Source organism: Lithobates pipiens, unplaced genomic scaffold (genome assembly GCF_037356315.1).
Source record: "Lithobates pipiens isolate NorthernLeopardFrog02 unplaced genomic scaffold, aLitPip1_a1.2 Scaffold_13, whole genome shotgun sequence".
In the NCBI taxonomy this organism is placed as follows: domain Eukaryota; kingdom Metazoa; phylum Chordata; class Amphibia; order Anura; family Ranidae; genus Lithobates; species Lithobates pipiens.
Genome location: NW_027507718.1, coordinates 100,345,019 through 100,370,901, shown reverse-complemented (window position 1 = coordinate 100,370,901; position 25,883 = coordinate 100,345,019). Strand labels below are relative to the sequence as shown.

The following is a 25,883-nucleotide window of genomic DNA, read 5'->3' as shown; positions in this document are numbered from 1 at the left end:
CCCCTAAATTTAGGGGTACACTAGTGAGACTAGGTAATAAATGGCGGGTGCCCTGAAACTATAAAAAAAATAACTAACCAATCAGCGTCACCTGTAACAGTTATATGGTGATCACTGGTGAAAGGGTTAACTAGGGGGCAATCAGGGGGCTTTATGCGGTAGTATATGGGGGTCCCTGGCGCTATAAAAAGCTGCGGCGAACCTAAATACCTACCTGCCTAACTAGCGTCACCTGTGACACTAATACAGCGATCAGAAAAACGATCGCTTATTAGGCTGGGTTCACACTGGAGCGATGCGGGAACGCCACGAATCCGCGGCGGGTTCCCGCATCGCATGCCTCCCGGCGGCAGTTCACACTGCCCTATGCGAACTGCTGGGAGTGTCAGTGAAATGTTAATGACACCCCCAGATCAGTTCGCATATCGCAGTGCGATCTGCAAACTCGGATCGCATGGTGTGAACACCCATGCGATCCGATTCTGCTGCGGACCAAAAAAAGGGTCCCGTGCGAGTTTGCGGCGGGTGCGGCGGGTGCGACACGAATTCAGCCATACTATCTGTATGGCTGAACTCGAATCGCACAGAGATCGGATGTGATTTGCACTGCAGTGCGAATCACATCCGTTCTCATAAACCGCTGCAATGTGAACCCAGCCTTAGTGACACTGGCGACGGGGGGTGATCACGGGGTTAAACCTTTATTGGGGGGGTTAGGGGGGTACCTTAGAACTAAAGGGGGCTAACCCTAACTGCCCTAACAGTTATTACAGTCACAAATGACACCCGCCGGGTGATCAGGGGGTTAAACCTTTATTAGGTAATAAATGGCGGGTGCCCTGAAACTATAAAAAAATAACTAACCAACCAGCGTCACCTGTAACAGTTATATGGTGATCACTGGTGAAAGGGTTAACTAGGGGGCAATCAGGGGGCTTTATGCGGTAGTATATGGGGGTCCCTGGCGCTATAAAAAGCTGCGGCAAACCTAAATACCTACCTGCCTAACTAGCGTCACCTGTGACACTAATACAGCGATCAGAAAAACGATCGCTTATTAGGCTGGGTTCACACTGGAGCGATGCGGAAACGCCACGAATCCGTGGCGGGTTCCCGCATCGCATGCCTCCCGGCGGCAGTTCACACTGCCCTATGCGAACTGCTGGGAGTGTCAGTGAAATGTTACTGACACCCCCAGATCAGTTCGCATATCGCAGTGCGATCTGCAAACTCGGATCGCATGGTGTGAACACCCATGCGATCCGATTCTGCTGCGGGCCAAAAAAAGGGTCCCGTGCGAATTTGCGGCGGGTGCGGCGGGTGTGGCGGGTGCGGCGAATGGCTGAACTCGAATCGCACAGAGATCGGATGTGATTTGCACTGCAGTGCGGTGCGAATCACATTCGTTCTCATAAACCGCTGCAATGTGAACCCTGCCTTAGTGACACTGGCGACGGGGGGTGATCACGGGGTTAAACCTTTATTGGGGGGGTTAGGGGGGCACATTAGAACTAAAGGGGGCTAACCCTAACTGCCCTAACAGTTATTACAGTCACAAATGACACCAATGCAAAAAAAAAAAAAAAAAGCAATTGGTGTCACTGTGACTGGGGGGCAGGGGTAATTGGGGGGTGATCGGGGGTGATCGGGGGGTAAAGGGGGGGTGTGAGTGTGCCTGGCATGTTCTACTGTGTAGTGTAGTGCTTGTGCAACTCACCGATGCTCTCTCCTCGGTGCCGGAACGAAAACTACCGACACGGAGGAGAGAATACATCACTTCCTCTCCTGTGTTTACATTACAGGAGAGGAAGTGATGTCACCGGACAATTTCATTCGCCGGGAGCGATCGCGAGGGGGTGGCCATGAATGAATGGCCATCCCCTCGTCCGGGATCGCTCCCGAACGAATACCGACCGCCGCAGGCACCGGGCGGGGGCCCGATCGGGCCCCCGACCCGCGGGAGGCAAGGGACGTACATGTAAGCCCTTATGCCTGCCCGTGCCATTCTGCCGACGTACATCGGCGTGCGGCGGTCGGCAAGTGGTTAAACAGAACACATAATTGTTATGTTTACAGTGATCCATAGCTCCCAACTGTCCCTGATTTCAAGGGACTGTCCTTGATTTGGAGCAATATCCCTCTGTCCTCCTCATTTGTCCCTCATTTTGGTCTGATCTCTATAATTGTATATAAAATGCACTTTTTATCTTTCAAAAAGTGTTTCCCAGTGTTAAACCTTTCATCCAAATTCTAAATTGGTGCATTTGTAAATCTTAAAAGCCAAATTTAAAGGAATAGTAGTGGCAAAAAAAAGTCCTTGTGGATTTAATTAACTTTTTTTGGGTTAATTCTCCTTTAAGGGGTTGTGGCATGGGCGTGTCTTATGCCTTCATACGTTTGTGTCATTCCCCTCCCAAAATGTTGGGAGGTGTGGTGATCTGCTATAAATGCTCTTATGAAACTCTGTGTAACAAGGTCAGATGTCCAGAAGTTGATCATTTCAGCTACTGAGCTTAATAGAACTCAGAACTCAAGTGGTTCAAGTATTTATTTTCCTCAATGTGTTAATGAATTGACAATTAGATTAGAACTGATGGTGGTTTTAACCTCCATCTAAAACAAACCAAAAACGTTTTGGCTTGCACTCCAGTTTAAATAACAATTTCTTTTGGCCTTTGTAATCTGGAGCTTCCCTTCACTTCCATGGAATAACATTTATGATTAGGGCCCATTTATCTACTGCAGTTAAAACAACACCTCCCTGTCCTCATTGTATGATTGGATACTGAAGGAGCAATAGAAGACTAAAGAGATCTTATTTTTACGCTATCCTTTTCTCAGCATGTGCCTTGTTAGCATGCAGCAGAGCCTAATAAGCTCAGAGTACTGACTCTCAACCAGTTCAGGCCTGGAGGATTTGGCTGCTCAATGACCGGGCCATTTTTTCGTCACTTCAACTGACAATTGCGTGGTTGTGCGACGCTGTACCCGAACAAAATTGCCTTCCTTTTTTTCCCACAAATAAAGGTTTCTTTTGGTGCTATTTGATCATCTCTGCTTTTTTTATTTTTTGTGCTTGCTCAGCAGGGATCGCTCCGTCGATCCCTGCTGAGCAGGAAGATGACAGGTCCGTCTCTGCATACTGTGCAGGGATGGACCTGTCAGAGCGCCGCTCTCCTCTATGGGGGATCGGATGACGATGGACCGCAGAGTTCGTCGTCACCCGATCCGATCTGATGATGGATGGAAACGTAGGTTTTTCCTCCGTCACACTTTTTCGGATTGGAGCAGGTCGGATGTCAGCAGACACGTCACCGCTAACATCCGACGCTCCATAGACCTCTATGGAGCATCCGACCAGGTCCGCCTGAAAAACTGACAGGCGGACCTGAACGGATTGGCCATGTGAAAGAGGCCTTAGGCATGTTATTGCTGCTGGAAGCTGCCATCTTGGATGTGATGTCACCAGCCCCCGCATAATCAGAACTGTCACTCAAGTTACACTCTGTGGCATTCCCCTTTCTTCCTCCCCTGGTTGTTATATTAAAGGTTATGTAAGTAGGTGAAGGGACAGGTGGAGAAGTTGGGCCACTGCAAAGAGTAAAGTTGGCCATAAAATAATTTTTTGTTCAAAAACTTTTGTTTCAGGAACATCCATTCAATTTTCAAACCGTTAGTGGGGTCAAAACCCTTATTTGTAGAAGCAAAGGAAAGTTTGAAGTGCTGATTAATTTTTGTATGAATGTTTGCACCAACATTTGTAAAGAAAAAGCTCCTTAAAAAATCTACTAGTGAATTAAATAGACACTTGCAAAAAAGGAAAGGGCTATCGCATGAAATGGCAGAAATAGCTGTGCTAGGAAATTAACTAGTCACACTTGCAGGAAAAATTTAGAGACATATTACAAATTAATAAATATTAATTTATGAAAAGGAAAAATGCTGTAAGAAAGCTTTTAAAGAACCTAATTTGTATGTGTGTTTTTTTTTAAGTTTGTAATAGAGTTTCCTTAACCACTATAGCTCCAGGAGATTTACCCCCTTCCTGACCAGGTAATTTTTTGCGAAACACCACTGCATTGCTTTAACTGACAATTGCACAGTTATGCGACACTGCACCCAAATAAAATTGATGTAATTTTTTCCCCAAAAATAGAGCTTTCTTTTGGTGGTATTTGATCACTTCTGTGGTTTTATTTTTTTGCGCTATAAACAAAAAAAAGTCTATTTTGTAAAACAAAATTGTGTTTTCACTAGTAATGGTGGTGATCAGCGCTTTTTAGCAGGACCGCAACATTGCGGCGGACAAACCTGACACTTTTTGGGGAGCAATGACACCAATGCAGTGATCAGTGCTAAAAAAAATGCACTGTCAGTGTATAAATGACACTGGCAGGGAAAGGGTTAACATCAGAGGTGATCAAAGGGTTAAGTGTGCTCCTAGGGAGTTCTTTCTAACTGGGGAGGGGGGGGGTGCTGTGACTGGAGGAGAACAAAGATCCATGATTCTGCTCAGCAGAAACACAAGATCTCCTTTTTCCTCTCTCACAGAACGGCAGTCTGCCTTGCATACATAAGCAGACCTCCGTTCTGCCTCCCCTGTGAATAATCAGCGTGTCCCGGTGGCCATCGTGCCCGCCTGACCAGCTGATTGGCTCTGGGGCTCCAGCAGCACTTGGCTAAGAGCCGAGGAGAGGAATCGCATACAGGTATGTGATTTTGCGCTTAAAGGCCGCCCTGCTACAGTGTATGTATGGGACCTTTAGCAGTTAAATGGTGTTTCTTAGCTTTTTTTGACCATGCTTTTCTTCAGGGTTACAGGAGTACACTTATTTCTGCTCTCCTGTAAGCTAAATTCAGCTAAAGCCTGCTGTCAAGATACTGTCCCAAACCCAGTCCAGGCTCTGCAGGGATTGGGATTTTAGGATCAAGATCCTCCTGGCAGCTGGCTCAGCCTCTCGCCATTCTGCTGAGAGCCTGAACCAGCCTCTTCTGCCCCCTCCACAGCCCAGAACTCCAGTGAATGTTGGACGGGCAGAGCGGAAAGCCAGTAGAGCAGACCCAAGGACTGAGTGATCAGTGGTCATGTGATCACATGATTCTTGGCCTTAGAGCCTCTCAAATTCTTTTTATTTAAAACAGAAAATGGCATTGACAAATTCATCAGAACATGTATTACCCATGTGTTCTATTTTATGGAAAAGGGCCTCTGGGCAATTCGTTGAAATCAAATTTCTTGTAATACTCTCTACCAATGTATGATAACTTTATTATTATTATAAATGAAACATGTTTAAGCATTGTGTAATGCACCATTAGGAAAATAAGATACTCACCCAAACATTGCGTCCTGCCATTACCGATTAATCCAAAATTACACATACAGGAATATTTCTTGTCTTTTTCTATACACGTAGCATTTGGATGGCATGTTTTGCAAACCTCAATGGTGAGTATTTCTGGATGAGAAAACGAGAAAAGTAGTAAAATACAATGCTTTTGGAAACAAAATTAAAACATGACTATAGTCAAAGTGTATAATCATATAATTATTTCTACAATAAATTTCACTTTTTTCCAGTCTACTCCTATCAATCTGATTGATCTTGAAGTCTTTAACTTTTTACTTTGTGAAGATCCTCACACATTTACTTCATATAATTCTGTGACATATATTCACTATGTCCTGTGTGTATGCACTGCTGTTTCATTGTCATTTCACAGAGCCTGCCTTCTGAACTTCAGAGGTGTTGAGAGGAGGAGTTTCAGGAGGCGGGGGCAGTACAGGAATCACTGCTTGAAGGCAGCAAAGTATCATGGGATATGTAGTCCTCAGAAATTGGAGAATCTGCAAACATGCTGGGAGCCCAGGAAGGTGTGGAAAAGAATAGGCAGTAAAAAGGCAGAACTCACAACATGAAGGGAGATTTTTCAAGTAAGCTTATATTTGTTCATCAATAATAACTATTCTTTATATTATTATTACAAGGTTGATGTTAATTATTTTACCATGGGTGCTCAAGGATCTTGTCCCAACACTTTTGCTACGGACTGCTATCACTGCTGCTCCTACCAAGCTTTGTTGTGCAGGATCATGTCTTTCCTCATGCATGTGGTTCACAAATGGCTGGTACTTTTACTATGGCTGATAGTAAAAGGCAACAAATTGCAGAGCTTTTTCAATTTGCTGGCTGTTCAGTTGCAAAGGTATTGTCTCCATGCTAGGCAATTGCTATCAATTGCTTCAGCCAGGTTCCAAAAAATGACAGGTCAGAAGAGTAGAACTTTTCCTTTAGGGTGAAGCTCCTCTTTAAGTTCATATTTGTATTATTGTGAGAAAAACTGGGAAACAGGGATAATGAAAGATAAGTAAAAGTTTCCCCTGGGTGGACTTTCTAAGCAACTAGAGATTAAGTGAAAACATGTCACAATAATGTAATAACAATACATTTTATTAAAGACAAACATAGTTAAAAGTAGAGAGATTTGAAACATTGATTAACTGCACACAGTCAGTTAGTACCGTCATAGCAGAACATTTTCATAATAAAACCTCCTTACCCCCAACGCGTTTGGGGATAAAGGTACATTCCTTCTTCAGGGGTGCAATGGAAGGAGGGACTCATATGAACAGACTGGTTTTCAATGTTTCATTGGTTGGTACATTGGTACATTAAAATATATTTTTTTGTAGACAAGAAACAGCACATGAAGGGTGTATTGGTGGGGCCACTGTCTCAATGCATGAAAGATATTAGAGGAGTCTGAGAGGATAGACTCATTGGTGGTGTCTCTATAGGGGTAAGCACCTCCCCTCACTCCCGGGCCAGAGGCTGGCCAAATGGATAAGCTGGGACCAGCTTATCCATTTGTTAATTTTGTTGATATTTGAGGTATACGAGCATATCTGGTAGCATATCTGGTAGCCAAATTAAGGGTGAGGTTACCCATAGCAACTTACACGTAGAGCAGTAAAGGGGGAGGCAGCCGCATGTCCCAACACCCAGCCATGTAATGATTTTTTTTTTTTAATAATATATAGTGGTTTTATAGTGGTTTTGTTTTTTTATATAGTAAAAGAAGGTTACACATCTTCCAAAAAGATGGTTATGTTTATGTGAGCATTGGAAGTGTTAGTATAATATTTTAAAAATGGTGGCAAACAGACAAATCACAGCCTAACCAAGATTAGGCATTCTTAACTGTAGGGATAGCGAGGATGTGTAATAGAAATTTACATTTTGTTAAATGTTCAGAATATTTAATTTCTTCCATATATTTTCTCTGATTGTAAGAACAAATCTTTTCCATTAATAACCTGTGCACTTGGCACAAAAATGATAGTACTTCTTACATAGTTGATCTCTTCCTGTTCCATTGTAATGACTTCTAGAACAAATTCTTTTCATAGGAAACACCTCTTAGCATTGAATAAACATTTCAAGTTATTTATGCGTTTTATCCAAGAGACCTGTGATAACTAGCATTAAGAGTGGACTGTGTTCTGCCAAGCCTGTAGACATCAGTTTGTATTCAGTGCTGAAAGTGATGGCCAGCCAAAGCATACATTGCTTCACACTGATAAGAATTATCAGACACACCAGCACATAATCAATTCAACTATGCTTTGCATTGTGGGACCGGCAAACACATGTCATTGTCAATGGCATACCCTCCCTGTAAAAATGTATGGGTGAGTTTATCGTAACTAATATGGATACTTGACCTTGGTCAAGATTAAATCTTTTCCCTGTAAAAGTAGTCAGCCTAATTATTGCAAAATGTTAAGCCCATGGAAGAATTATGGTCTTTTTGATCTCTTTACTGGAGCTCTGAACTCTACCATCTTCCCTGCAGAAGCTTTCAGAGGTTGAATGGATATTTTCATACAATGCAGTATACAACAATTAGATCATTTATATTCTAGATAGGTATGCACACACAAAATCTGATACCAAAGTATATGCATGTTCCAAGTATAAATACATGACCATATTACCATGCATTTCACAGAAAAAATAGCCGATCAAAGCCCTAAATGATTAAAAATAAAATCTCCCAATGCGTGGCAGAAAAAAGACATGTTGATGTTTGATGTTCATGTGTAACCCCGGCCTGCATCTAGAACCACATTTTCTACAACATCTGTTACCAGCCTTACAGGACCTCAACAATGTGTGACTGTAGCATGCTAACCAACAGGACATCCTATTAGCTAACTGAGAAATATACAATTAGAAGTCTGCACCTGTGTTAGCAGAGGAAATGCAATCACTGCAGGAATAACACAATATTTCACTATTTACCAAATCAAATAGATTTGTTCTTCTATGATCATATTCAGTGGAACAATTTAAAGTGGATGTAAACCCAATGTCATCCTTTCTAAACTACTGCCATAGTGGTTATCTATAAGGATATACATGCCTCCTGCATGTATCTTTACCTGTCAAATGTCTCCCCTTTGTCTGCTATGAGACCCGAAAAACTGCACATTCTGTGGGTGGGTCTGTTGTCCGGAGCTCGGTAGGTGGAGTTGTGATGTCAGTAAACTCCCCGCCCACCTCTACACTACCCTTGTCAATATGAATTTTCTCCTGTGTATTTCATACACTGAACTTCTCATATGATCTCTAACATCCAGTGAAAGGACAGGAAAGTCCCCACATGACTTCAGCATGCCCAATTGTGCTGAGGTGGGGAACATCCAATCCTGGCAGTGCAGCAGAGAAAAGGAGTGGAAGGGAATTAAAAAATAATGCATGTCTGCTTAGGCTAGTGCATGATATTAAGGTTTGGCAATAAAACCTGGAAGCTGAATGGTTTCTATGCAGAGCTGCACCAGATTTTGAACTTTCCAGTTTCAATAAATAAACCCCACTGGTCATTTTGTATGTGAAGTTGCACTTTGCAAGGGAATTTTCCCCAGAGCTTTATGGTGAAACTTCACTGTGAAAAGAAAACCCAACACAAGCAAGGAAAAACAAAACAAAAAAAAACACTTTGGATACATATTGGATAATGCCTGTCAGCAGAGCTTCATCCTATTCACTAAACTCTGGGGATAATTTTCTTGCAGAGTGCAAACTCACTAGCAAAGTGAATAGTCTATTTGCCTTTAGTAAATCAAACCCTCAAAGTACTAAATGCTGTGACACCCTATAACGATGTATTTCATTCTGGCCCAAGTCTGGTGTTATTAACAAAAAACCAACATGTATTCCCACCTAAATCACATCTAAATTAGAAAAAAAAAAACATGCAGATAAACCAGTAACCAAGGTTAACCTGGTCATAAAGGCAGAAGGTATTTTGCATAAAAAAAAAACCTTCTGCAGCAAGTTCCCTCTGCAACCCTAAATACATACCTGAGCCTGATCTCGATCCAGCAATGTGCGGTAGAACCAAGGCTCTCTCAGCTCTTTCCCTCCTCATTGGCTCAGATACAGCAGTGGGAGCAGGAGTGCCCCCATAGCAAGCAGCTTGCTGTGTGGGCTCATGGCAGGGAGAGGCGCCAGAAGCGCCAGCGGGAGGCCCAGAAAAGGAGAATCAGGGCTGCTCTGTGCAAAACCATTGCACAGAGCAGGTAAGTATAACATGTTAGTAAAGTTTTTTTTTTTTTTTAAATAAAAATAACTATCACTGAAGTAGATTTATTGAACACAGTGGGGTTGATTTACAAAAACTGGAGTGCAAAATCTGGTGCAGCTGTGCATTTTGAGCTTCTAACTTCAGCTTATTCAATTAGATGGCTTTCACACCAAGCCGCCCATAGCGTCGGAGGTAAAACTCTGCTATTTTTAGCTGCGTTTTACTGTCGGATTTGCAGCACATTTCGGCCGCTAGCAGGGTGCTTTTACCCCCCCCCCCCCCCCGCTAGTGGCCGAGAAAGGGTTAAAATTGCCAGCAATACACCACAATACGCAGCAATAGCAGCGTTTTGCCAGCGGTATTGCAGCGCTGCCCCATTGATTTCAATGGGGAGCAGCAGGGGAGGAGCGGTAAACACACCGCTCCTTCACCGCTCCTTCACCAATCCAAAGAAGCTGCTGGCAGGACTTTTCCTGACGTCCTGCCAGCGCACCGCTCCAGTGTGAAAGCCCTCAGAGCAACAATTTAAGGGTGGATTGCAGGCACTATTTCTAATGCTATAGCGCCTGCAAAATGCCCTCAGTGTGAAAGGGGTCTTAGGTGTTAACTAAAAAAAAAAATGAAACTGATTGATTTCTGTGCAGAGCTGTGCAGATTTTGCACTCTCCAGTTTAATAAATAAACCCTAGGATATACTGTATTGACCTGCAAATAAACGCAAAGGGGTTTATTTATAAAGAAGTGACAATACCATTTACCAAACATTCACTACATGTGAATCTTCCAGGTGTCCTCCGCTATCTTCTGCTAGCTCTTTTACTAGCGGAGGAGCCCGACTTTCTTCTTCACCGCCGCCCTCTTCTTCCGACTTCGGGGGTCTTCTCCCCCTCTTCGGTTCTTCTTGCCGGGCCACCACGCCTTCTTCTAGCTCTTTTACAAACGGTCTTCTGTCGCCGTCACCGCCTTCTGTTCTTCTGTTCTTCTCTTCTGTTCTTCTCTTCTTCTTTTCTTGAGCTGTTGCTTCGTCTGTGTCTCTGGTCACAATGACAGGCACGTGGCGTGCGGTGACTTATATAGGGACATCGCCGGATGATGTCCCCGCCCATTATGATGTCACAGTCCCAGCATCCACATGAGGACAAGGTGCTTTGGGAGGGTGGCCGCCAAAGCACCCGCCCATGTTGAGGCCACACAGCCTGGTAGGGCTCAGGAGGGAGGGACGCTCACTCGTCCCCACCCCCTTTCCTGGCCAGCCAGGTAGCATGCTCGGATAAGGGTCTGATATGGACCTGGGGGGACCCCCACGCCATTTTTTCGGTGTAGGGATTCCCCTTTAAGTTCATACCAGGTGACGGGGCCAGCTACGCTTCCTTCGCTGGTCCCGGCTACCTGGAGCCGCGCTCAAAATGAACAGACTTTCCTCCTTGTGTGTGGGCGAGTCCGTTCATTTGAAAAGTACGGCGGATAGCCTGGCGGTACGGCGGATATGCCGCAAAAGTACCGTGTGTGGGCAGGTTGCTCATTCAGAAAGTCCGGCGGACAGTCCAGCGGTTTGTCCACCAGACTAAGCCCGCCAGATAGTCTGATACGTGTGTACGTGGCATAAACCTACCCTGCAGTTAGCATGCTCACCTCATTCTCTCCACTCCTCCTTACCTACCTCTCAATCTCTATGACATCTTGCACCTTACCTACAGAAAGATTGCAGCTGCAGCCTCTGGTACTTCTGGCCTTACACCAAAGGCTGGATTGTTGAGCATTGAGGAAGGCATAGCCATGGGACAATAAACAGCTAACGCCATTGTCACAACTGTAGCAGGGTGACCGTGTGCTACTCGATAGAATGGTGGTTTATCCCAGATTTTGGGAGAAGCAAGTACACTAATGGATCAAGTGTGTGCTGGCTTCATAATAAAGCCAAAGTTAGAGCTCAGGGCACACCCCAGAGTGTGCGAAAGGGAGCCGTGTGAGATGCTGCTGTGCATCAAGGTCAGGTTTGGACAGAGGCTTGAGAGGAAGTCCAGGAGGGACAAGGGCAGCTAGGAAGCTGCAAGGAAAGAAGCAGAGCTTAAGTACAACATCTGCACATAACTGGGGGATTTTGATGGTCAGGAAGACCAAAAGGTGTTTGATGGTCAGGAAGACCCTGCAGAGGTACTTGGAGTAGTAAAGCTGCCACAAGAGAGAGACAGGAGGCTGAATGTTATGTCTTTACAGTAATGGTGAAACCCCCTGCATGGGAACAGCTATCTATATGAACTATTGACTTGCTTTTAAATAAAAGTGGGCTGCCATGCCCTAAAACACAGTTTTGGACTGGTGCAATCATTGTAAATGCACCTACCACTTGAGTTTTTTATCATCCCAAACTTACACAAGATATATGTAATTTCAGAATGTATCCAAATTTTTACATCTTCTTAGGACTGGTAGTAAGATCTCCACCTGCTGTTATTACAACGGGTCTCAAATCTCTCAGAGTTTTTATTTATAACAGAGAATGCAATAACAATAATGCCAAAACCCAATTAGAAGTTAAAGTTCTCATCTCATTAGTTAGGTCCCCATAAGAAGCCAGTGACCATGGCGAATAAAGGCTGAGAGCAATACAGGCATGCCCCACTTCTAAGTACACAATGGGGTTTATTTACTAAAGTTGGAAAGTGCAAAATCAGGCTCACTTCTGCATATAAACCAATGAGCTTCTAACCCCAGATTGTTCAAGTAAGCTTTGGTAATAAAACTTGGAAGCTCATTGGTTTCTATGCAGAAGTGAGCCTGATTTTGCACTTTACAGCTTTAGTAAATACACCCCATTGTGTACTTAAAAGTGGGGTATGCCTGTAGAAGGGAAATTTTGAGTTAAAGTATATGTGAACCCCCACCTTGTAAAGCAACCCATTCATTTTAAAATAGACATGAAAGGCAAAACATGCCAAGACTTGTCAATATGACAAGTCTTGGCCACTGGAGGACAGGCAGGCTGTTCTCCCAGCACAGCCAAAAAGCTGACTATGCTGGTTTGGATGTGCTCTCATGCCTAGAGTGGCCAGTTTGAAATCGGTGGACTGGCAGGATCACCAGGTATTTCACACAAAGGAATACATACAAAGAGAACTGGAAAAGCGACAGCAGAAAAAAGAACCAAGTGGTCCATCGTGTTTGCTCTGTTTTTTTAACTTTTTGTCCGAGTATAGATCTATGTTTGTCCCAAACTGATCTGAATCCACTTACTGTTTACAGGCATACCCCGCTTTTAAGTACACAATGGGGTTTATTTACTAAAGCTGGGAAGTGCAAAATCAGGCTCACTACTTCATAGAAACCAATGAGCTTCAAGGTTTTATTACCAAAGCTTAATTGAACAAGCCAAGGTTAGAAGCTCATTGGTTTCTAAGCAGCCTGATTTTGCACTTTCCAGCTTTAGTAAATACACCCCATTGTGTACTTAAAAGTGGGGTATGCCTGTACTGACTCACTACCTCTGGTGGAAGTCTATCCCCTTTTGGTAAGAGAATACTTCACACAAGTACATGCTACAACAGACGCATTTAGGAATATGAAATGTTGGGGTAACATATTCTTTAAGAATAGATACTTGAAACAAATTATTTTACACCAGAGCTTAGTTCACTTTAAGAGCATTTTTAACATGTGGTCTTTTTCATCCTTTATCACCTGGCTGTGAAAAGATGGGGCTGTAATCATAAAATTACAACACACTACCACTTCCTCCGCTGACATCACCAGCAGCCATATTAGCGTAATTATTATCAGCCTGATGGTCATTGTTTTACAGCTTAATCTTTTGTAGATTTAGAACTTCCTTCCAAGTTCTAACAAGCTTCCTTCTTGCTTTTCAATGGGACAGGATGACCAACATAAGAAAATATTTACAAACTGACTTCACTGAGGAATAGAATGAGTTACTTTTCCTGAATGATGAGCTAATCTCTGTAGATGGTCCTTAGCATTAATATTTCTTCAAGTCACATTTTATTTTATTTTTTAACATTTGCTGTCAGTATTCAGGTACAGCTGATGCCTGAAGGGGTGAAAAAGTTTTAATTTCATAAAAACATCATCTGATCTTTTTAATAAAGCACCACAAACAGAGATAACTAGATGCAGTTTATAAATCATGATTGCCTGGCCTCCTAAACCGTGGAATTCTCTGTACTGAAAAATATAGGGCAATCAAAAATTGATGAATCTGCCATCCATTGGTTTGATTATTGCTATTGCAGTCAAAAGCTAAAATATATATTCTTACTGGCCGATACTGGTTATTATATTTGTTATCGTTGCTTTTATACTGTATTTTTTAACAGACCTCCATAAAAATAGATTTTAAAAGATATCTATTCATTTCCATGTTGCATTTAAATTATTTCTAGCCTACTCCTATTAATGATCTTGTTTAAAAAAAAACTACTTTGTGAAGCTCCCCACACATTTACTTCCTTGAATTCTGTGACACCTATTCACTATTTCCTGTCGGTAGGCACTGCTGTGTCACACATTTCACAGAGCCTGCCTTCTGAACTACAGTGGTGCTGAGAGGAGGAGTTTCAGGAGGTGGAGTCAGTACAGGAATCACTGCTTGCAGGCAGCAAGGTACCATGGGATATGTAGTTCTTAAAAATGTAAAATAAACGGCAGAGGAGAAGCTGCAAAGCATGCTGGGAATCCAGGAAGTTGTAGAAAGAGATGGCCTAGCAGACAGGCAGAACTCACTACATGAAGGGGGATTTTTTTAAGCTTATATTAGATTGTTTAATATAATTATTTTTTGTATTGTTATTACAATGTCAGTGTTAGAAAATTAAAGTATATGCTGTGACTATAGAACTTCTTTAAAGTGGATGCAGTGGCATAGCGTGGGATGTCAGTGCCCGGGGCAAGGCAAGTAATTTGCGCCCCCTAATGCCGCGTACACACGGGCGGACTGTATGGCCTACTTAGTCCGTCTAAACACATTTCAGCGGACAGTCCGCTCGTGTGTGGGCTTCAGCTGACTTTTTCAGCGTGCAGTTTGGCGGACTAAGTATTTCGGATTTTTCGAAATTCTGTCCGTCATACTTTGGTTTCAGCGGACAATCCGCTCGTGAGTAGGCTAGTTCGACGGACTAAGAATGGCGCATGCTCAGAAAGGATTTACACGGCGGAAGGGTGCATTGCTGTGTATTGGACTTCCTATTTCTAGTCCCGTCGTACGTGCTGTACACGTCATCGCGCAAGCTTTCGACGGACTGTTTGTGCATCCGTGTGTGGTCAAGTCCGTTCATTCGAAAGTATGACGGACTGTCCGTCGGATTGTATGACGGACTAAGTAGGCCATACAGTCCGCCCGTGTGTACGCGGCTTAACTTGCAGACTTTTAGCACTTCGAGTCCTGTCCCTTCCCTTCCTACAATAGTACTAACCAACCTGATTCCTATACTGACCACTAAACTATACGGACCCACTATACTGTCCACTGCACTATACTGTCCACTACATTACACTGACTGTCCACTATACTGACCACTACACTACACTACACTACACTGTCCACTATACTGTCCACTACACTATACTGTCCACTATACTGGCCACTACACTACATTGACCACTATACTGTCCACTATACTGCCCATTATACTGTGCACTACATTACAATGACTGCCCACTATACTGACCACTACACTGTCCGCTATACTGTCCACTACACTATACTGCCCACTATACTGTCCACTATACTGACCACTATACTATCCACTATACTGACCACTACACTACACTGACCACTATACTGTCCACTACATTATACTGTCCACTATACTGACCCCTACATTATACTGTCCATTATACTGACCACTACACTACATTGGCCACTATACTGTCCACTACACTATACTGTCCACTATACTGGCCACTATACTATCCACTATACTGTCCACTACACTACACTGACCACTATACTGTCTACTACATTATACTGTCCACTATACTGACCCCCATACTACACTAACCACTATACTGTCCACTACACTACACTGACCACTATACTGTCCACGATACTGTCCACTACACTATACTGTCCACTATACTGACCACTACACTACACTGTCCACTATACTGTCCACCATACTGACCACTATACTGTCCACTACACTATATTGTACTTTCCACTATACTGACCCCTACACTACACTGTCCACCACACTATACTGTCCACTATACTGACCACTATACTACACTGTCCACTACACTACACTGACCACTATACTGTCCACTACACTCTACTGTCCACTACACTACACTGACCACTATACTGTCCACTATACTATACTGTCCACTATACTGACCACTACACTATACTGTACTGACCACTACACTATACTGTACTATCCACTACACTATACTGTCCACTATTCTGACCATTACACTATACTGTACTGACCACTACACTATCCTACCTACAGTATTACTATACTGACACTATACTGTGCTGCTCTTCTACTCTCTCTCTCTGGCTGCTCCCTCTCCGCAGACCATGTCCAACCCCAACCCCTCCTCCCCCCTCTGGAATACGCCTTACTTTCTCTTCTTTGTTCTCCAGCGCCCTGTGATTGAGCATATGGGTTCATGTGCAGCGGCAGGGCTGGCCTGTTAACATTGCTCCTGGAGTCCCGCCTCCGCACATGACCCCATTCGCCAAATCACAGGGTGCCAGAGACTGAACATGTGCAGAGGTGGGTCTCTTTCAACATCTGAAGAGAAGAACAGAAGAACAGAAGGCCAGAAGGCGGCGGCGACAGAAGACCGGGCCACCGCCTGTAAAAGAGCTATAAGAAGACGTGGTGGCCCGGCAGAAGAACCGAGGAGGGGGACAAGACCCCAGAAGAGGGGGACAAGACCACCGAAGTCGGAAGAAGAGGCCGACGGCGAGGAAGAAAGCCGGGCTCCTCCGCTAGCAAAAGAGCTAGCAGAAGATAGCGGAGGAGTCCGGCGAGAAGACCCCCGAAGACGGAAGACCCCTGGAGCTGTGCAATAAACTATTGTTGTGGTTTTTTTTATACTTTTTTTCACAGGTGAATGGGTAGGGGTACATTGTAAGCAGTCCGAAGAAAAGGAAAGATGGATAGGATGCTGAATCTTAGTCCATTTTCGGTGACTCTCAAAAACCACCCTTTACACACGTAGCAGGTGCACCCAGAGTAGAAAGAGATTATCCACCACCAAATTAGAGGAGGCTTACCAGCTGTCAAGATCTCTTTTTAAGGAGATCATACGGGCTTGTAAAATGTTACGTTCCTGGTCCCCACACTGGGCTCTGTTGGTAACACCAATCTATCTGCTCCCTCTTTATGGTATATCTCGTTCCACCACAATCATTTAGTACGGCAAAGAGAGAAGAAAAAAAGCTCCCATAGCATAATTCCGTAAAGATTTATTAAAATATAAAAAGTAAAGTAACAACTCACGAATTCCCAGCAGAGTGTAAGCGTATAGCGTATAAAAAACGAGCCGGCCGGCTCTCTCTTGTTTGCACTGCCCGCCCTTCCGGATTAACGTGGAAATGCGGTGACGTCAGCACGCCGCTCACCCAGGGTGAGCGGCGTGCTGACGTCACCGCATTTCCACGTTAATCCGGAAGGGCGGGCAGTGCAAACAAGAGACAACCAACGGCCAGGGTTGTCGGGAAGAGGCCCTTGTCCTCATCAACATGGGAACAAGGTGCTTTGGGGTGGGGGGCGTGCGGCCGCGCGGCCCCCCTTCCCCAAGGCACCCCCCATGTTGAGGGCACGTGGCCTGGTATGGCTCAGGGGGGGGGACGAGTGAGCGGCCCCCCCTCCTGGCCGGCCGGGTAGCGTGCTCGGACAAGGGTCTGATGTGGACCTGGGGGGAACCCCCACGCCGATTTTTTCGGCGTTGGGGTTCCCCTTTAAGTCCATACCAGGTGGCGGGGCCAACGATGTCTCCTTCGCGGGCCCTGCCTACCTGGAGACCCGCTCGAAATGAGCGGACTTTCCTCCATGTGTGTGGGCGAGTCTGTTCATTTCAAAAGTAGGGCGGATAGTACGGCGGACTTAGTACGCCGTATTAGTCCGCTGAAAAAGTGCCGTGTGTGGGCAAGTAGCCCGTTAGCAAAGTCGGACGGACAGTCTGGCGGGAAGTCCGCCAGACTAAGTCCGTTGGATAGTCCGCTACATAAGGGTCACAAAAGTGCAATTCATTTTGCACTTCTGTGACCCGTTTTCAGCAGAGAGGGGTCTGAAGTCCGCTCTCTGCTGACGTCACACAGATCAGTCCAGTCACCGCATCATCCCGACTCTGGAAGTCTGGATCCACCAGGTGCCTGGACTGATAGCCGTCTCAGCCTCTCATCGAGCCACTGAGACGGCCACTCCCCGCCCCTCCACAGCTCAGCGCTCCAGTGAGTGTGGAGGAGCAAAGCAGGAGAACTGCTGATTGGCAGTCAGTAGCTCTCTGCTCAGGGAGCCAAGAGAACCGAGCCATCGGCGATGTTCGATCGCTCGGTTCTTAGTGCAGAGACACTGGGGGACAGATGCATGATGTCAGATGTATAAGGTGTAAGGGATCTTCCCGGGGTAGGGTGTGTTTGGACACAGTTCACAGCAGACTTGGAATTTATAAAGCAGATCTTGGCGTTTATTCGTGGTACAAACAGTCCAGCAAACAAAATATACAGCAACACCGTGCTTTCTAAGTACAACAAAAATAAAAGTCCTAGCCCGGCTGGGCGCTTACTAACAGGTTCTGCTCACCTATCTGACACTTACAAACACAGCGTCTTTCGCCTGGATATCGCAGGGTGAGTTTTAGCTCCAGCAGTGGCTGTGCTTGCAGCTTCCTTCAACACACAGATTGTTCGTTCCCTGGCTGAGAGCAACCACCTGCAGACCCTGCAGTGCCTTTAGCTTCCCAGGCTAATTAGGATCAAAGCTCACCTGATCCCAAACCCAGAACTGGATCGGGGAATGTGGAATGACAGGTCCCTCTACCAAACCTACCTGCCATTCCATATAAACCCAGGCCCGGCAAAATTAAATAACAACTCAGCAGCATATCGCTGCTGAGAAACTGATCCATCCTGGATTTACCATCTCACACTGTGTAGCAACCTAGGTGAGATGTACACCCCCTCAACCACTTCTCCAGTGACATGTCTACATATCCCCCCCCTCTTTTTCAGACCGGAGGGCTGAGCCTTTTGTCCCCACAGACAACTCACCCTTGACAATGCGTCAGCATTTGCCTGTAATTTCCCTGGCCTGTGTTCCACAGTGAAATTAAAGTTTTGTAGGGAGAGAAACCATCTAGTCACTCTTGCATTTCTCTCCTTGTTTAACTTCATCCATGTTAGGGGGGCATGGTCTGTCACCAACTTGAATTTCCTGCCTAGCAAGTAATACTTTAACGATTCTAGGGCCCACTTTATTGCCAAACATTCTCGCTCCACAATGGCATAATTTTTCTCGGCCGGGGTTAGTTTTCTACTCAAGTACGTCACTGGATGCTCCTCACCATTCACTACTTGTGAGAGTACTGCACCTAAGCCTGTGTTAGAGGCATCTGTCTGGACCAGAAATTCTCGCCTGAAATCGGGGGTAACTAACACAGGTGGTTGGCACAAGGCAGACTTAAGGCTTTGGAAAGCCTTCTCGGCCTCTGGGGTCCACGTGACCATTGCTGTCTTTCCGCCCTTTGTCAAGTCAGTTAGTGGAGCAGCAACTGAGGCAAAGTTCGGCAAAAATCTACGGTAATACCCCGTAATACCCAGGAAAGCTCTAACCTGTTTCCTTGTCAGGGGTCTAGGCCAATTCTGTATTGCCTCAATTTTATTTAGCTGTGGCTTAATCAACCCTCTCCCAATAATGTAGCCCAGATATTTGGCCTCTTCTAGGGCTAGAGCACACTTCTCGGCATTTATGGTCAACCCCGCATCACTTATGGCATCCAACACGGCCTGTACCTTACAGAGGTGACTTTCCCAATCAGGGCTAAAAATGACCACATCATCGAGGTAGGCAGCTGAGTAATCACGATGTGGTCGCAGAATCAAGTCCATCAACCTCTGGAAAGTTGCAGGCGCTCCATGTAACCCGAATGGCATCACTACATACTGGAATAGCCCATCAGGGGTGGAGAATGCAGTTTTCTCTTTAGCCTCACCAGAAAGTGGAATCTGCCAGTAGCCCTTTGTGAGATCGAGAGTGGTTATGTACCTGGCGTTACCCAACTTCTCAATCAACTCATCTACCCTGGGCATAGGATACGCATCGAACTTGGAGATCTCATTCAACTTTCTGAAATCGTTACAGAACCTCCAAGTTCCATTGGGCTTTGGGATTAGCACAATTGGGCTGGACCATTCACTCTGTGACACCTCAATTACCCCCAGAGCAAGCATACGTTTTACCTCGGCAGATACGGCTTCCCTACGTGCCTCCGGTATCCTATAGGGCTTAAGGTTTACTCTGCTTCTAGGCTCAGTTTCAATGTGATGATGGATGAGGTGGGTACGCCCTGGGAGGTCAGAGAACTTGTTTTTGTTTTTCTGTAAAAATTCCTGAGCCTCCTGTTTCTGTGACACTGATAGAGTATCACCTACCTTGACTGGAGGGATTGGTTGTGACAAATCATTAACAGTATTTGTCGCCACCAAGGATTCCCTGTCTTTCCAGGGCTTGATCAAGTTTATGTGATAAACTTGGAAAGGCTTCCTTCTACCTGGTTGGTGCACCTTGTAGTTCACCTCACTGATCTTTTCAACAATTTCATAAGGACCTTGCCACTTCGCCAAGAATTTACTCTCAACAGTGGGGACTAGTATAAGGACCCTATCGCCTGGGTTGAATGTCCTGATTCTTGCGGACCGGTTGTAAATTCTACTTTGGGCCTCTTGAGCCCTCTGGAGGTGTTCCCTTACCAGGGGCATTACAGTGGCTATACGGTCCTGCATTTGTGCTACATGCTCAATAACACTCTTGTATGGGGTGGACTCATTCTCCCATGTCTCTTTTGCAATGTCCAGTAGACCCCTAGGGTGATGACCATAGACCAACTCGAATGGTGAGAACCCTGTGGACGCTTGGGGCACCTCCCTAATAGCAAACATGAGGTAGGGTAATAAATGATCCCAGTCACGACCATCTTTTGCCACCACTTTCTTCAACATATGTTTCAAAGTTTTATTAAATCTCTCCACCAATCCGTCCGTCTGGGGGTGGTACACAGAGGTACGGATGTGTGAGATTTTAAATAGTTTGCATAATTCCTTCATTACTTTCGACATAAATGGCGTACCTTGGTCAGTTAGGATTTCTTTGGGGATCCCAGTCCTAGAGAACATATAAAACAACTCACGTGCAATTGTTTTAGATGCAGTGTTTCTTAAGGGTACAGCCTCAGGATAGCGGGTCGCATAATCCAGGACTACCAAAATATACTGGTGTCCTCTAGCTGACTTTACAATGGGACCCACTAAATCCATGGCAATACGCTCAAAAGGCACCTCTATAATAGGGAGCGAAACCAAAGGACTGCGAAAATGTGACACTGGGGCACTAACCTGACATGTGGGGCACGACTCACAGTATTTTTTAATGTCATCATATATGGCCGGCCAAAAAAACCTCTGGAGAACCCTCTCTCGCGTTTTGTCAGTCCCCAAGTGTCCCCCAAGAACATGGTTATGTGCCATGTCAAGCACCTGACGCCGGTACGGCTTAGGTACCAGAAGCTGTTCCACAATCTCATCTTTAACCTTATTGACTCTATAGAAAAGATCATTAGTCACCGAAAAATGTGGAAATCTTTTTTCAGCATCTGGTTCCTGAGGTACCCCGTTCATAACAGCAACCTGCTCTCTCGCATTTTTGAGAGTGGGGTCCTGTAATTGTGCAGTCCCAAAATTATCGCTAGACACCTCTAAGTCTAGTATATTTTGCTCAGTGGGAGGAGCCTCCTCCTCCCCAGCCAGGACCTGCAAAGGAAAACAATCATTTTCATCCTGCACATTTTTATCATTCACAGTGGACAAGGCAACCCCCTTAGAGGTATCCTCACTCCTTTTGGGGATTTTTCTTTTTTCCCAAAGAGCCCAGAATAATGGAAAATCGCGCCCCAATATTACATTATGCATGAGGTTTTTAACCACACCCACTTCATATTGTACGGTGCCTTGTTCAGTCCCGACTTTAGCCAGCACTATAGGGTACACTTTTGTATCACCATGTATGCACACAACACTCATATGCTTTTTAGACTCTAAGTCCCCAGTCACCAGGCTAGCATGCACCAAGGTTACAAGGCTTCCTGAGTCCATTAACGCTTTAACAGGAAAGTCATTGATTGTGATGTTGCAGATTTGCGGTTCAGTCTCTAGTCCAGGAACTGCAGCACAAGATGGTTCCGCAAATAGCGACTGACGCCGGCTAGCGTCACATTCCATGGGTTCAGAGGTAAGAGGGCAATGGGCAGACACGTGTCCCACCTCATGGCATCTCCAACACTGGATAGGGCCTGGTCTCTTTGGCAAGGAGTCCTTTTCAGAGCCCCTTAGCCACCCGGGACCATCACCAGTCTTTTGTCCCTGAGACACCACTTGAGCCCTTTTCCCCCCATCAGCACCCCTCCACACTCCCCCAATAGATGGAAGTCTCTTACCAGCTGACGGCACAGATATGGCGCTCCGGGGAGGTGAAGATGCTGCAGGAACATCACGGAGGTAGTCCTCAGTCGCCTGGAACCTCTCCACAAGGTTGACAAGTTCGTTTGCGTTCCTAGGATCACCTTGTCCCACCCAGCGTTGCAGGTCAGTAGGAAGCGCTCGGAGGTAGCGATCCATCACGACCTTCTCTAGGATTTGTGCAGGAGTAGAAGTGTCTGGCTCCAACCACTTTCTTGCCAAATGGATTAGGTCATACATCTGGGACCTCGCTGATTTGTCCAGACTGTAGCTCCAGTTGCGTACCCTCCGGGCACGGACTGCAGTAGTAACTCCTAGTCGGGCAAGTATCTCCTCTTTTAGCCGAGTATAGTCCTTAACCTCTTGCTCACTGAGGTCATAGTAGGCCTTTTGAGGTTCACCTGTTAAATAGGGCGCAATTACCTCTGCCCACTCAGCGGCTGGTAACTTCTCTCGCTCAGCCACGCGCTCAAATACTGTTAGATAGGCCTCAACATCGTCCTCAGCAGTCATCTTTTGCAGCGCTTTCTGCACAGTCCTTCTCCCAAAAAAAATCTCTGGAGCGGCTCCCTCCATTGTGGGTGGATTAGCAACCACAGGCGCCTCTCGATTTACTATCAGGTGCTCGATAAGTTGTTGTTGGCTTTGGCGCAAAGCTTGCAACTCTTCCTTATGCATCCGCTGTTGTGCAGCCATCATCTGCTGTTGTGCAGCCATGGACTGTTCATGTCGTCTATTGGCCTCTGTCTGAGCCTGCTGTTGTTGCAAACTCACTTGCATAAACTGCTTCAGCATCTCCTCCATGTTGCTGGACTGTTTTTGGAGTGTAGTTGCAGCTTTCACCCAGGACATCAGCAGCTGTAGCCAAGTCTGTCCACACCGTTGCCCCTAGCAACCGCGTTGCCCGCTACCTCCACCAATTGTAAGGGATCTTCCCGGGGTAGGGTGTGTTTGGACACAGTTCACAGCAGACTTGGAATTTATAAAGCAGATCTTGGCGTTTATTCGTGGTACAAACAGTCCAGCAAACAAAATATACAGCAACACCGTGCTTTCTAAGTACAACAAAAATAAAAGTCCTAGCCCGGCTGGGCGCTTACTAACAGGTTCTGCTCACCTATCTGACACTTACAAACACAGCGTCTTTCGCCTGGATATCGCAGGGTGAGTTTTAGCTCCAGCAGTGGCTGTGCTTGCAGCTTCCTTCAACACACAGATTGTTCGTTCCCTGGCTGAGAGCAACCACCTGCAGACCCTGCAGTGCCTTTAGCTTCCCAGGCTAATTAGGATCAAAGCTCACCTGATCCCAAACCCAGAACTGGATCGGGGAATGTGGAATGACAGGTCCCTCTACCAAACCTACCTGCCATTCCATATAAACCCAGGCCCGGCAAAATTAAATAACAACTCAGCAGCATATCGCTGCTGAGAAACTGATCCATCCTGGATTTACCATCTCACACTGTGTAGCAACCTAGGTGAGATGTACACCCCCTCAACCACTTCTCCAGTGACATGTCTACAAAGGGTACAGAATAATGCAGCATTACTTAACTATATATCAAATTGGAATATCAATCCCAATTTGAGGAGGCAATTGGCACTGGCGGATCTTCAGATAATTGAACTGGGAGTTGTTAAGTGTGCTTTCTTGTTATAGGCTTGTGAGTAGGTTTTATCAATTTTACCAAGTGTTTATGCAGTATCACACTGTGGAAGTTCCCTCTTTCTCTTTATCATATGGTTGTGGAGCAATATAAGGAAGATAAGTGGTTGGAGATCTATGCATCTGAAGAAGGGTGGGGGACAAAAGCCCTGCATGCCGATCATTGTTATGAGAGGCATGTTGAGTTGGTGAGTGCCTGACTAGAGGGGAGTGTATGTGGACAGTATACACGTGGTGATCCAAGGTGTCACTTGGTGGAAGAGGAGATGAAATAAGTGAATTCTATGGACATCATTTATGAACTTTAGTTTCTTTATTGTTATCACCATTTCACATAGGATGACATTGGGTGAACTGTTTCATATATTATTTGTAGTAATTACCTTTGGTCACATTTCTTTGTTTTGTTTTTGATCACAGCACTTTCTCAAATTGGGATTGATTTTGGAATTTGATATTTGAATAATCTTTTTAATCTTAATCTTTTAAGACGGCGGAAGTTGATCTGAATGTGTATGTTATATTATATTTTATATTTATTTTTTTCATGGATACACAGAGTAAGGGCTATTTTTTTGGCGCAGAGCTTATTTGTTTAGTATCACTTACAAGACCACCTACTGCAGCCAGATCCAAAGGTGCCCTCTTCTCCCTGAAGCTGTGAGTGGTTCCTTGGTATCATCATGCACAGTGCAGGGCTATTAATCCTGTACTATAAAGGATCTGAGCGAGCGTTTGACCATGGCCAAATACAGCTTAGAGAGGAGGCTGTGGGGAACCAGAAGCATCAGTTGGGAAACCTTGCTAGGCCGAGGAAAAAGCTGAGAAATACAGCCTCTTCTGCAAGCCCCTAGACTTAACAAACATGTAAGTGGGAATGTAAACCTAATTCATGAAATTTGACCTCACATATATCTGTAGTGTTTACTTATCTCTCAAAAGCTCTAAGTCCCATGTCTTTATGCTGCTCCATTCTTCTGTTATCAGCATGATAACTTCTGACAAGCTCTCCGGCAACTGAGAAATAAACAGCCTGAAATATGTGTCGGGGAGGGTGCTATTAATAGATTATCAGAGAGCTGGTCTATTCACAGCACAGCTCTTCAAGTAAGGTGTGTGCCTTTTCTCCAGTTAGCTGTCACACAGTGTATGCCCAGACTCCCCTCCCCCTGCGGGAACAGGAAGAAAATAATCTAACATGATGCGCACTTTCTAAACATTATATAAAGCTGAAGACAGCAGATATACAAATAAAACGTATGTAGGGAGATTTGTTTCATCTCTGTGTATCATCTGAGGCTGTTCACTTCACTGGGTTTAGGAGAGGCTTTAACCATTGCAGTGTCTGGTGGCGGGTGGTAATGCAAGGATATTTTTTGTTGTGTCCAGAGTCATGATTTAATGAGCAGGTAATCCTTGCAAAGCGGGGGGTACTATGCTATTTCACACATAAAATGACAGTGCTAAAAGCAATGGTCCAAAGCTGAATAACAAATAGAGGCCATTCAGATGATAGTTTACTTGGGAAGTATCAGCTAAGCAGTGTTTTCTGATTTATTTCTGCTGGAACAGCTTAGGTTTTTTTGAATATGGTAGAAATGTCTTTATTGGTGCTGGCTCTCAGTTAGCTTATAGTGACAAAGTGCTCAGCTAACAAGCAGCTGTAGAAATAGTATATTGTAAAAATTGGTAAACCATTATTAGACAACAATAAAAGGAAATTAGCTCATTACTACATTTCAACTACAAATCTCAAAAGAGACAAAAGAAAAACAAAAAGTGTTAATTTACAAACTGCAATGATTTAACAGGATGCTGATCTGGAAAACAAATGATCACAGTGGTTTTCAATTAAAGATTGCCAGATGCAAAATTAATATAAAATACAGTCTAAATAATGATGTGTTGTGCATTCATAATTTTAGG

The 25,883-nt window shown here is 44.9% G+C and overlaps 1 protein-coding gene across 4 annotated transcripts in view; it reads right to left on the bottom strand.

The window, feature by feature from the left end:
* SUSD1 (sushi domain containing 1) overlaps positions 1 to 25,883 on the bottom strand; it is a 321,740-nt gene that overhangs the window by 277,600 nt on the left and 18,257 nt on the right. For all 4 annotated transcript variants that reach the window (XM_077475343.1, XM_077475342.1, XM_077475344.1 and 1 more), the window contains exon 2: positions 5,337 to 5,459. In XM_077475343.1, coding sequence (XP_077331469.1) covers positions 5,337 to 5,459 — 123 coding nt within the window. The remainder of the gene's footprint in view (positions 1 to 5,336; positions 5,460 to 25,883) is intronic.